The following is a 14010-nucleotide window of genomic DNA, read 5'->3' on the forward strand; positions in this document are numbered from 1 at the left end:
AGCAATAAAAATCTTATTTGAATTTTTAAACAACTAAGCAATGTTGCATTTAATAGAAACAAATCACTAGAAATCTTAGGGACGTTATATTATTTCTAATTAATATTGGCATTGTGCAATGGTTCTAATTTCATATGATTAAAAAAATAATTGATTTGTTGTTTTTTCCTTTCATCATTATATAAAAGCCAAAAGAATTCAGCAGGAGCCGCTAAAATGTTTAAATTAATTAGGTATCTAATTATGCTAGTCATGATATATAATTATGTATGAATCTTTGGTATTAAGCCACTAATCATCTATTTTATGCTTCATTAATGATTTTAAGTGCTTATGGACAATATGAGAAGTAATTGATTAATGATTTAAATCTGTGATTTGTTTTAGATTCCAAGTTTCAAAAGTTATTAATTTTTTCTTTCTTAAATTGCGTACATACGCAAACAAGGACTTTTTCCACCAAGAATTAATGAGAAATTTGTGTTTCAAAATGTGATAATTTTTCCACCTTATTTCCGACCAAATCACCTCACTAAGAAAATGCATGGCGAGAAACAAATTCTCATTGAAATACTAAAATCTTTCTAATTTTTTCGTGTGAAAAGATATTGTTATTTTCTTCTTTTCTTGTTGATTCAATCAAAATAACTAATAGTACTCGTCACATAAATTGAGACAGAATGAACTGTATTTCACTAAAATTAAGTGGTAATTTTATTTTGTTGCTTGATCAAGTTAAAGTGAGCAAATAAAAATGTTTAAAGAGGATATAAAACATCAGACATTACCTAACAATTAAACAGTTGATATTTGGTGGAAGAGCAGTACCAAACTTGGATTTTAATTCGGTGGATTCCATCATCAATTCGGTGCGCAAAAATTAAACTGATCGATAAATTAAATTAAAAAATATATTATTAATTTATTGCTATTGAGTCACTAATTAAGGGGTTTTTTGCTAAAAGATAACAATGAATAATTAAGATATGATACTCCTGAAAAAGGTAACAACATAATTTATTTATTTTACAATTAACCTTTTTTTTTTGGAATAAATAAATCCATTTATAGTATATGTTAAATTAGGTCTTAGGCCTAACTCACACCCCAAAAGCTAGCTCAAAGGGAGGAGGATTGCCCAAGCCTTATAAGGAGTCCACCCATCTCATTAACCACCGATGTGGGACTTTTGTCATTCTTTAACACAACAACAGAAGAGAAGCAGCCATGGATGAATCTCAAGCTCTCGATAAAGCTTGATCATCCAATTTCAAAATTTAACATGGTATCAGAGCAGGGCCCGTCTCACCCGATGTTGGAGCCCCCAAAATCAAAATTGCCCACGCACCAGATGCTAAGCACTAGGCGTGAGGTGGGGTGTTAAAGAATGACAAAAGTCCCACATCGGTGGTTAATGAGATGGGTGGACTCCTTATAAGGCTTGGGCAATCCTCCTCCCTTTGAGCTAGCTTTTGGGGTGTGAGTTAGGCCTAAGACCTAATTTAACAGTATATATTTATACAACTCACTTAGAAGGAAGTACGTGCGTTTACATCTTAGTTTCTTGCACACATCCTATAATAATGTTGTCTCCATATCTGACTATGATATTAATATTATTCGTAATTAACTAATATGAATCTAATATTTAAATGGCATTTGTTTTGACAAAAGATTTATAAAAATATATATTTTTCTCTCTTTATTGTCCTTTTATAAGATACCAAATATATATATGAAATTTCGTGGAAACATCATCTAAGAAAGGGATACTATGATATTTTGAAAATGAAATATGAATGAGAATAAGATACGTTATCTTTCAACGGCCCAATTGAAAAGTGAGGAGAAAACCAAGCTGTCTACGTAACTTAACTTGACGTATAATTATACTCAATTTATTTTGTTGCTACTTCACTACTTTATTCCTCTTTTTTTTTTTTGTAATATCAAAAAAATAGTAAAAAAATTGAAATGTTCATTTTTTATCTTGAATTTCGGTGATTTGAGACTCGAATATAAGATTTTTAATTGAAATTGGAATTGATGATTTCTGAACCATTCCACTATGATCCGTATTGATACAGACTTCACTGTAAATTAAATAAGTAGGTTTAATTTGGATTCAAGATTGTCGGAGAATCAAAACAAAAAAACTTCAAAAATAGTAACCCTACTCCTAATACTTAATAAATATTAAATTAAAAGATGAACTTTTTCTATGAGAAATAATATTTTGATTTGAATTCAGAAGAAGTACATCTCACCAACTAACAATTAAAACTAGATAATACTCCTTCTGTCCCTAATTAGTTGTCCACTTTGAATTGACACACCTATTAAGAAAACAATAATTGATATAATGAGTTTATCATTTTACCCTTATTAATTATGAAGTTGATGAATTAAAAACTAGTACTACCATTTTCAAAATAATTAATTGAGGGTATAATGGGTAAAAAAAAATTGTCCTTTCTTTATTTGTCAAAATGGACAAATAATTAGGGAAAAAGATTTTCTATTATCGGATTCTTGAAATTTGAATTAATGACAAAGTTCGTAATTATTTTTTAAATTGATTTGATAGAATAATCTTATTATATGAATTGTAATTTATTGATCGTGTTGTAAATGATCTTGATTGATAAAATAAGTGTATCAAAATTGTGATAGTTATCTTCTCTAACTTCCACTCAAATATTTGGATTTGATGATTTAATCCTTTTTGCTTTCAATGTTCAACTTTCAATTGCTCACAAAAAAAAAAATCTAGACAAGGAGGTGTTTGGACATAGTCCTGGCGAATTTAGGCTGTTTTGGATAGATCCTTTGAATTTTAATGCCAGCATTCACCAACATTTTTTCAAGAATAAAATCATATGCTAATCGAAAACTCAAATAATCACGATATAACACTTTAGGACAAAACTCAACAAAAGAAAAAGTGACGTCACTCATGGCAAAACTCATGCCATTTGGGATGGACCCTCTGAATTTTAGAAAAAAAATGGAGTCCAATAACAATTTCTCAAAAAATATATATACTAATATACACTAAAAAATACTGTAATCATGAATTCATGTTTTAGAACCCTAAAACGTTAAAAAAAAGTTATGTCCATCATGGTGAAACGCCTGGAATGGACCTTCAAGATTTTAGGGCAAATAGAGTCTTGACGATAAATTTGTCACAAAAGCTGTTGTGACTGTTAAATTAGAAGTTTCCTTATTTTACTTTAGGTCGTCTAAGTATTTACGTATTTTATTTCCGTCTTACAGTTTAGTCCCTTAAGAATAGTTTGTGGTTATTTGCATTGTAGTCCCTCTTTCAGTTAGGAATAGGACAGCTGTAGTACTATCCGTTGTCTGTAAGGAGTACTATTAAAACGATGTAATCACATTATGAGGATATATCAGAAATTTATCAAATTCTCTCTTTTCTTTCTCTTCTCTATTTCTCCTTCGCTTTTAGGAATGGTATCAGGAGTCCCTCCTATTACAATGGTATCAGAGCCACCTGGCACCTCTACGCCGCCGGGAATGGCTTCATCCACCGCACTTCAAGTCTTACAAGATGACGTTCGAGTTGTCCGAACTCAGTTGGCGGTGTTCGTTGATGATGTTAGCAAACGTTTTGAAACTGTCGAGCTACAACAGTCACAATTTCACACTCACTTCAATGAGATGCGAGAGACGAACAAGAAACTGGAGCTTATTATTTCACATATGGGAGTACAGTCCATCCCTTCTTCCCCGACGACTCCACCAACGGATTCGACTCCACTCACAACACCCATCGGCACGCAGGGTTTTCAGCAACGAGTGGAAACTGGAAAATCACCTATGGTTGGTTCCCATCCATCTTTCAACCAGTCTGTGTATGAAGTAGGCCAGGGTTTTACGTTTCCACCAGCACCTCTTTTCTCAAGTCCTCCTCTGTTCCGAAACCCAGCTTATTCTTCAGCTCCCCCCATCCTTCCCAATCCGATTATTCACTGTCCTTCCACTTCGGAGTCTTCAAACCCTCAGCGAAATCTCAAACCAAAGATCAATTTTCCAGACTTTGATGGTAACAACCCAAGGAGTTGGTTAAGAAAATGTGAGAAGTTTTTTGAGTTATACAACATTTCCGAACAGGAAAAACTCAGTTACGCTTCAGTGCATTTGGGGGAAAGGGTAGATATATGGTTTGATAGTTACGTGGTCAACCATCGAGGCAGGATAACATGGCAAAGATTTTGCACTGAGGTCTGTCGGAGGTTTGGTAATATCAGACCTCAAGATATAGTTGACGAGTTCAATAAACTTATGCAAGTGGGAACTGTTGATCAGTACCAAGAAAAGTTTGAGGAACTAACTAGCTATATGACTATCATCAACCCATTATTGAATGAAACTCATTATGTGGCAAGTTTCATTAGTGGGTTAAAGATCGAATTAAAACCGTTGGTGAAACTGGCTAGTCCTACGACAATTCTAGATGCTTATGAGGTTGCAAAGTTGTATGAAGAATCATTTAGGGCTCTTCTTCCTTTTGTTTCTGCCAGAACACCTCCAAATACTGTCCAGAGGCCTTTAGCCATAACCTATCCCAGAAATGCCCAAGCCAATCCTATTAAACCCCTTGCTGGCCCTTCCTATCAGCAGCCTCTGAAACTCACCTATCCAAATCAAAGGCCACAGGGTAGAGCTCCACTCAAACCAAATACCCTGCCTCCTAATCTTGAGATTTTGAGAGAACAAGGACTTTGTTATAGGTGTAAAGAAAGATACTACCCTGGCCATCAATGTAAACAAATAACCTTGCATGCTATAGAAGGTGAGGCAACAGTAGAGGAAGGTGAACAACCAGACGTCTTTTTGGATGTTCCAGAAACCTTGGAGGAGGAAACAGAAGAACAGGCTGAAGTATCATTAAATGCCCTATTAGGATTGAGCTCTGCAAATGGTAAAATATCCACCATCAAGATTGTGGGATATGCCGGAAAGCTGCCAATGACAATCTTAATTGATAGTGGGTCGACCCATTCATTCATTGACCCTCAAATTGTGAAATTACTAAGGCTACCAGTACGCCCCATGAGCAGACCTATGAGGGTGTTAGTTGCCAATGGCCAGTTGATGAGTTTTGAATGTGAATGTCCATCATTTGGATGGAAAATGCAAAATGAGCAGTTCAACTTTACACTCAAGTTGATGAAGGTGGGTGGCTGTGATATGATCTTAGGTATGGATTGGATAGACATGGTAGCACCAATCATACTCCATACAAGACCTCACAGTCTGAGTTTTATGACTGCTGAGAGAATGGTTACATTATATGGAATTACAGATGATCCTGAGGTAATTTCAGTAGACACCAAAGCACTTAAGAGGATGCTTCAGTGTGGAACTTGTGAAGTAGTGGCTGAATTGGCATGGATACATGAAGAAATGATAAATGAGCAAAAAGATATGCATTCTGAAATCACCAGACTGTTGGAACAATATGAGGAAGTGTTTCAGGAACCTAAGGAGCTGCCACCAACAAGAAATTGTGACCATGTGATCAACTTAATTCCAGGAGCTCAACCTTTCAATCTCAGGCCTTACAGGTATTCCTGCAGGATCAAAAGATCACAACAGCACTCCAACACAAAGGCTTAACCAAACTAATGCGACTAAGCTTTGAAATCCAATACAAGAAAGGGGTTGAAAATGTGGTGGCTGATGCGTTGTCGAGAAAAGCGGATACTAAGGCTGTAGAGGACACTGAACAATGCATGGTCATCTCGCAATTAAAGCCTAAGTGGATGGAGGAAATATTGGAAAGTTATGAAGGTGATCCAGAGGTATTGAAAGCAATCACAGCCTTGAGTACCAATGGTGATGCTGGCAAAGATATTTCATTACAACAAGGAATATTGAGATTCAAAGGGAAGGCGTGGATAGGAAACAATGGTCTGTTTAGACAACAATTAATATCCACAATCCATAATTCAGGATTAGGAGGTCACTCTGGAATTTGGGCAACATACCAAAGACTTAAAGCCGTGTTTTATTGGCCTACTATGCTGGAACAAGTCAAGGTAATTGTTCAAGAATGTGAGGTTTGCCAAAGATGCAAAGATGAACAGGTTGCCTACCCAGGTCTGCTGCAACCTCTGCCTGTGCCAGAAAAAATGTGGGAACATATATCAATGGACTTTATTGAAGGTTTGCCAAAATCTGAGGGTCAGGATGTCATATTGGTGATAGTCGACAGGTACAACAAATATGCTCATTTCATACCTTTATCTCACCCATTTACTGCCTCTCAGGTGGCTAGAGTGTTTTTGGATACTATTTACAAACTACATGGCTTACCTAAGAGCATAGTTTCTGATAGAGATAAGGTCTTTTTAAGTAACTTCTGGAAAGAGTTATTTAAGAACCTGCAGGTGCAATTACTCTTCAGTTCTGCTTACCATCCACAAACTGATGGTCAAACAGAAAGGCTAAACAGATGTTTAGAAAATTATTTGAGGTGCATGAGTGGACATAAGCCAAAGGAGTGGAATAAGTGGCTTTCAATGACGGAGTACTGGTACAACAGTAACTATCACTCTTCAATAAAAATGACCCCTTTCAAAGTGGTTTATGGTTATGAACCCCCTCAGCTTTCATTTGAATTAATAGCGCAGTCCAAAGTAAATGCTATTGATCAAGTGCTCAAAGAAAGGCAGATTATGTCCAAGGTGCTGAAAGAGAACCTGGCTATGGCACAGAACAGAATGAAAAGAAATGCTGACAAGAGAAGAACAGAGAGGGAATTTGAAGAAGGAGATTGGGTATTTTTGAAACTTCAACCTTATAAGCAGACATCATTGGCTGTCAGGAAGAGTCTCAAATTGGCTTCTAAGTTCTATGGACCATATCAGATCGTTCAAAAACTTGGACCTGTTGCTTATAGACTCAAGCTGCCTACAACTGCCAAGATCCACCCTGTTTTTCACATTTCGCAACTCAAGAGAAAGGTTGGAGGTCAGAAAATTCCTTCCATAGATCCTCCTATGTGTTCACCGGAAGGCCAGCCCTTAGTGGAGCCTGTAGCTGTGCTGGACAGGAGAATGGTCAAGAAAGGAAACAAGGCGGCTGTACAGATTTTAGTGCAATGGGCTAATTTGCTGCCAGAAGAAGCCACCTGGGAAGATTATCAATTCATAAGATCACAGTTTCCCAACTTTGTTGACCTGGAGGACAAGTTCTAATTTAAGGGGAATGGATTGTCACAAAAGCTGTTGTGACTGTTAAATTAGAAGTTTCCTTATTTTACTTTAGGTCGTCTAAGTATTTACGTATTTTATTTCCGTCTTACAGTTTAGTCCCTTAAGAATAGTTTGTGGTTATTTGCATTGTAGTCCCTCTTTCAGTTAGGAATAGGACAGCTGTAGTACTATCCGTTGTCTGTAAGGAGTACTATTAAAACGATGTAATCACATTATGAGGATATATCAGAAATTTATCAAATTCTCTCTTTTCTTTCTCTTCTCTATTTCTCCTTCGCTTTTAGGAATGGTATCAGGAGTCCCTCATGTTACAAAATTCTCAAAAAATATATGTATTTATACACATCGAAAACTCTAATAATCCTAATTTTGAATTTCAGGACCTTGAAACGCAAAAAAAATAAAAGTTATGTAGTCATAGTGAAGCCCAGTTTATTTGAGATAGACCCTTCAAATTTCAGATCAAACAGAGTTAGACAATAATTTTCTCAAAAATTCATGTGCTTATACACATCAAAAGCTTCAAAAAAATAATAATCATAATTTAGTATTTTTAAAATCCCAAAAATAAAAACATTTATTTTTCTAAAAACAAATCAATATTTTCTTTCGTACAGACCACACCCCTCAATTAATCTTCCTCAAATTCGTCAACGACAAAATTAATGCGTATGACTTGTCAAATATCATGTGATTACAAATAGTATGACATGATTAATATTGTTTGGTCGTGCTCTAATCTAACGTTTTAATATTTTTCATGTACTTAAACAAGAATAAACATGATCCTTTTAATTAGCAATATAAAATTATGATTTTAAGTTGTAATCAACTCAACCGTGTAGCATTTATTTAGTACAATCGACAGAAATATTAGGGTCATTGTTTCTAAACAACGTTATTTTCTTAGGGGAAAAATGGGTTCAATTCAATTTTTTATTATTGATTAATGATATAAGTTTTTCAACGTACGGAATTTTTTAAGGAAAAAGAATTAAATCAGCATTTAAACTATACGAAACGGTTTATATTTGGCTTGATCTTTGAGGAGCAAGATTAATATTCCAGCAACGATATTATTGTGTTTTTAAACGTTCAAAATTTCTAACAAACATATTTCTATTATCAAGATCAAATTAACTATTTTCGTGCATAAAAAAAATACTCAAATAACTAAGATGAAATCTCGTCTCTATTGAAACTTCATCTATATAACTGTATAATAGACCTTAATCTTGTCGAATTTTTCACCGCAAATTTTAAATTTAAGTGAATATATATATCAATAACGAATACTTTTAATATCGAATGAAAAACAAATAAAGTGAGTGTTGTTTTTATCTGAATTTTTTTTGATAGAATTAGTGCTTGAGAAAGAATGAATGTGACACAAAAAAATTATGACGGCAGAAACTTTTTTTAATTTTAATTTATTTTATGATTGACGGCAGTATTTCACCTCACCCACTTTTTTCCTATGTGGGTTCAAATACTTTATGATAGCAAAGATAGTGACACTTGCTAATTTGAGAAGTTAAATAATTATTGGTTACTATACCTTTTATAAATTAATCTAGAAGATTACTTTCTCCATTTTAATTTTTTTATTTTATTTTATTTTAAATTATTTTATAAAGATTTTTTTTGTTAATTTTTAAATTTTAATTTTCATATGATCTATTTAAGACCGTTAAATCTCTCACACGATAGGAATGAGTCTTTTATTGGACAATTTTTATTTTATGAGCCAACTTTTGATAATGAATTGAATTAAAATATTATATCTATCATCTATATTGGAGTGATGTCATTACATTTCACTTATTTTTAATTTAAGATCATAAGACTTAAAAAGTAAAAAACTTACTTTACATTCTAACACTACAAGTAGTAATAATGGAATGATTTGAAATCCATTCATTCTTAACTAAAAATTTCGACTTAGAGGCTTATCCAAGAGATTCATCTATTCTTAATTAAATATTTTAATGTGTGAATTCAGATTTAGGAAACTTTGGAAGGCAGAAAGTTTACGTGTGAATTCAGATTTAGGAAGTATGCAACGTTCTTAGACATACATTATATTAACTAATGTTAACCATTAATAATCTGGATAGTAATGGAAGGATTTGAAATCCATCCGTTCTTAATTAAATTTTTTGAATTCGAGGTTGATCCAGAGATACATCCATTCTTAATTAAACATTTTAATGTGTGAATTCAAATTTAGGAAACTCTGAAATGCGACAAATCTACAACGTGTGTATTCAGATTTAGGAAGTATGCAAGTGAATGCAATGTTCTTAAACTATACATAATAATAACCAACATTAATTATAATAGAATGATTTAGAATTCATCTATTTATCCTTAATAAAAAAAATTCAAATTCAAAGTTAATACTTCATTTCTATTACAATATACATGAATTCAGATTTAAAAAGTCTTGCAACGACATATGAATTCGAATTTAATCGAATTTCACTGTAGAAACAAATACTAGCCATTAATTTCTTACAAGGGATTTTATTAATTGAAATAATAATTAATAAAATCAAATGCCACCAAATAGACGAATCCACTCATCTCATCCTTTCTTCTTCTTCCACTCTCTATAAATCCACCATTTTCATCACTCATTCGAGTTCTCTCTCAGTTCCACTTTCTTCTCAAATTCCGCCATGAAAATTTCTTAAACCAACATAAAAAAACACCCTTTTCACCAAATCTAACAATTCTTCAAACACATTTGAAAACTCCATCGTTCTTGCTCTGTTTCTGAATTTCATTTCTTCCCTTTTTATTCACAAATTCCGCCATGAAAATTTCTTAAAACCCATTAAAAGAGCCACCCTTTTCTCCAAATCTGAGATTTCTGAACTCACATTTGACTAATTGAAACTCTGTTTTTGCAAAGTTTCCAAATATGGTTTCGCTAGAAAATTCTCATTCTCATGTTTCTTCTACTACCCATTACTCCCAAACACGGCCTTATTACTATACTCCACCGCCGTCCTCCGCCAAAGTTCACCGACGTTCAATCGGCCGGTCCATGCGCACTATCCGGTCCAATTTGTACCAAACCGACTACGAAAACTCCGGTCCGGTTTATGAGAACCTTACAGATTCCGTCGTTGATTTTCGCCTTACTGAGCTAGCGAAGAAGCCGCCGGTTGATAAATCTTCTTTTTCCGATGTGGAATTTCTGGACATTTCCCATACTTTCAGTGATTTCTCGGCGTATAGCAGTGATATTTCCGGCGAGTTGGAACGTTTAGCTTACATCCCAAATTCGGATCCGAATCAGAGTTCCGTTAGTGAACCCGAACCGGAACCGGAACCTTGTGTAGGGTTTCTGCAGCGGGAGACATTTTCGACAGAGATAATGGAAAGCATTGAGCCGGAGGATCTTCAGCCGACGGTGAAACTCTGCGTCGACAGTTTACAGTCACCGTCGGTTGCCGTGAAAAGATCGGCGGCGGAGAAATTGAGGTTTTTAGCTAAAAATCGAGCTGATAATCGTGCTTTAATCGGAGAGTCTGGTGCTATTCCGGCATTGTTACCACTTCTCCGGTGCTCCGATCCACGGACTCAGGAACACGCTGTAACAGCTCTTCTCAATCTGTCGCTTCACGAACCGAATAAAACCTTAATTACAAACTCCGGGGCGATAAAATCTTTGATTTACGTGTTGAAAACGGGCACTGAAACTTCGAAACAGAATGCAGCTTGTGGGTTGCTAAGCTTAGCTTTGATAGATGAGAATAAGTTATCCATTGGTGCTTGTGGTGCTATTGCCCCATTAGTGGCACTGTTAATAAACGGGACGAATCGGGGAAAGAAGGATGCTCTAACGACGTTGTATAAGCTATGCACGGTGAGATTGAATAAAGAACGGGCAGTGAGTGCTGGTGCTGTGAAACCATTGGTGGGGTTAGTGTGTGAGGAGGGAACAGGGTTAGCTGAGAAGGCTATGGTGGTGTTAAGTAGCTTAACGGGTATCGAGATGGGGCAAGAAAGTATAGTTGAGGAAGGAGGAATTGCTGCACTTGTGGAAGTGATTGAAGATGGATCGGATAAAGGGAAGGAATTTGCAGTGATGACTCTTTTGCAGCTATGTGTTGATAGTGTAAGGAATAGAGGACTTCTTGTTAGGGAAGGAGGAATCCCTCCTCTCGTCGCCTTGTCGCAGACCGGAACTGCTAAAGCTAAGCACAAGGTGAGTTTCCTGTTTGATTCCATTGGAAGGAAATCTTGATCAATTACTTATGCTTATTTTTTACCATAAAGATTGAATTTTTATCCTTTATATGTCATTTAATCGCCATTTACCCTTTGAATTATAAGTAGGTATTACTTAGGTGTAATTGTTAGACATGAATGGAGTTTAATGGAGATTCAAAATGATTATTACAACCAAATCCTACTAATTGAGATTGATATTTAGTTGATTGATTGATTCATGTATACCTTTGGGATGAGAAAAATAGCAGTTCATTTGAATAATGGTACCAACTTATAACAAATATTAAGGTCGAACTTCAAATTTATGTTTTGAAATTAGTAGTGAAATATGTCAAGATTCACTTCTAAGTTCTAAAAATAGTCACATGGAGTGTTCCCATTTTTGGGTATATCTTTGGTAGATGAACATGGAAATGATGAGGGGAAAAAAAAGGAATTTTGGGTATGGACCTTTATAGTTGCCATGTGCCATTAATGAATACTGTGTTTTCTTGAATTTGTTAGTGTCATATTTTGAAAATTGGTGCTTGTTATGATATAGACACTGAATGCTGGTAACATGATTGCTTTCAGTGATTGTGATGCATGATCTTGCGCATGCATTTTTATAGTCGTCTTTTATCGAATGATTTAATCTTAATGAAGCTTTGGTTGTTTTCGGCAGGCAGAAACATTACTGACATACTTGAGGGAATCAAGACAAGAAGCTTCTACTTCAACTCCTTAGCGAGGTAGCTTAGATGGTCTTCTACATTTGAGTATTTTCTGTTTATAGGAAGTGATTTGAAGAGTTTGTACAGAGTGGTTTATAAATTTAAAAGTTCATAACATATGTCAAGGTAATCAAGAAAATAAATATCAAGTTAGTTTAAGGAAACTGACCTATTTAGGTAAATTTTTAACCAAGTTATTACATAGGAGCTGGCAAGGGTGGTGGGAAGGGTTCTCATGTCCCTTTTGAATTATTATCTGTGAGGTTGTTTGGTAAGAATTTGATAATGATCCCTTAGTTTTGTTTGGGTGGTCCTAATTCTTCTGAAAGAGTTACTAATTTTCTGATTCTTTAGTGTGTAAAAAAGCTACTATTTCAGTATGCTTTAGTCTTTTTTGGTTCTTGAACAATATGTCCAGTAATGAGATATTTTCTTGATTTTCTATGACTGAAATATGTCAAAGCTCAATTTTTTTCTTCAAGGTTGGGTTGTTGGCATTTTTACAGCTATTAAATTTGTGTCTCCATCTATACAACTAGAAGAGTGTCAGATGTTTATATTTTCCTTTGGTGTGAATACAGAGGGTATAGCAGCCCCACCTCTCCTTATTAGCATCATTTTTCCTAATATATACTTGTAATTATCTTATTATGCTTATATTTGTCTATATCCCTAGTGCATTATGACTTTTTAGCTGGCAGAGTTTGCTTAAGCTTTAGTCAATTGAGATGTGTTCAAAGGTATGCTTAAATGAGTTGGTTAGCCACACCATGTGGTCCTCCCAACCCTTTTTGTTTTACACTGGTATACCAACTAGTTGGTGCGAATTTCGACTATTCAAACCTGATGCCTGTCACTTGCTGTTCGGATTTGACCTTGAGAACTCATCGTTCTTCTTGTACTTTATAACCTTTGCTAAGATTTGACCAAATTCGAACCTGGAAATTTATGGTTCTTCTCCCACTTTAAACGGAGGATACATATTATTTCTCACCTGCATAGGTATTGGTGCCTAATATTTTTTGCCTACGGAATATGAACTGAGAACTCATGGTTCTTCTCTCACTTCATTGACCACAAGACCATTTCATCGGGCGTGTGTCCCCTCTTCTACATTTTTTTTGATAATCCAACACTTAATTCTATTTGGCTCCCATAAAGTTAAATTCAGGTGATAGTGAAGTAGTTTTTGTTAATGTATCATGCCATGGGACCCTTTGGAATACTAGTAGTATCTCACAACTCTCAAAATGTGGCATATGATATGTTTGATAAAGTTCTCTCTGAGTCATTAATCATTTAGTAGTACAAATAGAGGGTTGTGACAGTTGAAATTTAATTGTTCTCTCCACTTTTATATGGACCAAAATGAGCACTGCATTTGCTCAAAGGCATGGGGTGGAGGTGGGGGGTCCTTTTGAATTATTACTCCTTGTTGTAAAGGGTATAGAAGTTGCTGTGGATTGGTCCTACTTGTAGCCAATGACCTATGCAAAATGGTGTAAACAGTGTGGGCTCTTTTTTATTTTAAAAAAAAATGATAGGTGATGTCCAAGCCAGCTTGTGATGACTTCGAGTATTTCTCGAGATATCTCTCACCAATACAAGTAATCTTGTCGACCAATATTTAGATAGATGGTAGAAATCATCTAAGGTATTTTACCTTCGCTAACTGATGATCCTGCATGTATTTCGTGTGTATCCCACTGGCGATTTGAAAAACCTCGTGAATTGGTTTGGGTTCCACAGACCCCCCCCCCCCCCCCCCCCCACCCACGACCCCGCAGCACCCCACACCCCCACAC

The 14010-nt window shown here is 35.2% G+C and overlaps 1 protein-coding gene across 1 annotated transcript; it reads left to right on the forward strand.

Moving 5' to 3' along the window:
- Positions 1–9813: 9813 nt before the first annotated feature.
- Positions 9814–12813, forward strand: LOC102602037 (U-box domain-containing protein 4-like). The gene is made up of 2 exons (XM_006346717.2): positions 9814–11466; positions 12157–12813. Exons 1-2 carry the CDS (start codon positions 10174–10176, stop codon positions 12217–12219), a joined length of 1356 nt encoding a protein of 451 aa, XP_006346779.1. The 5' UTR covers positions 9814–10173; the 3' UTR covers positions 12220–12813.
- Positions 12814–14010: the final 1197 nt, after the last annotated feature.

The sequence above is a fragment of the Solanum tuberosum genome, unplaced genomic scaffold (assembly GCF_000226075.1).
Source record: "Solanum tuberosum cultivar DM 1-3 516 R44 unplaced genomic scaffold, SolTub_3.0 scf00086, whole genome shotgun sequence".
In the NCBI taxonomy this organism is placed as follows: Eukaryota; Viridiplantae; Streptophyta; class Magnoliopsida; order Solanales; family Solanaceae; genus Solanum; species Solanum tuberosum.

Excerpts from the sequence above, each read along its gene's own strand:
- LOC102602037 (XM_006346717.2), top strand. The coding sequence starts at position 10,174 with ATGGTTTCGCTAGAAAATTCTCATTCTCATGTTTCTTCTACTACCCAT. Across the intron at positions 11,467-12,156 it reads CTGCTAAAGCTAAGCACAAG|GCAGAAACATTACTGACATA; the intron begins GTGAGTTTCCTG and ends TGTTTTCGGCAG.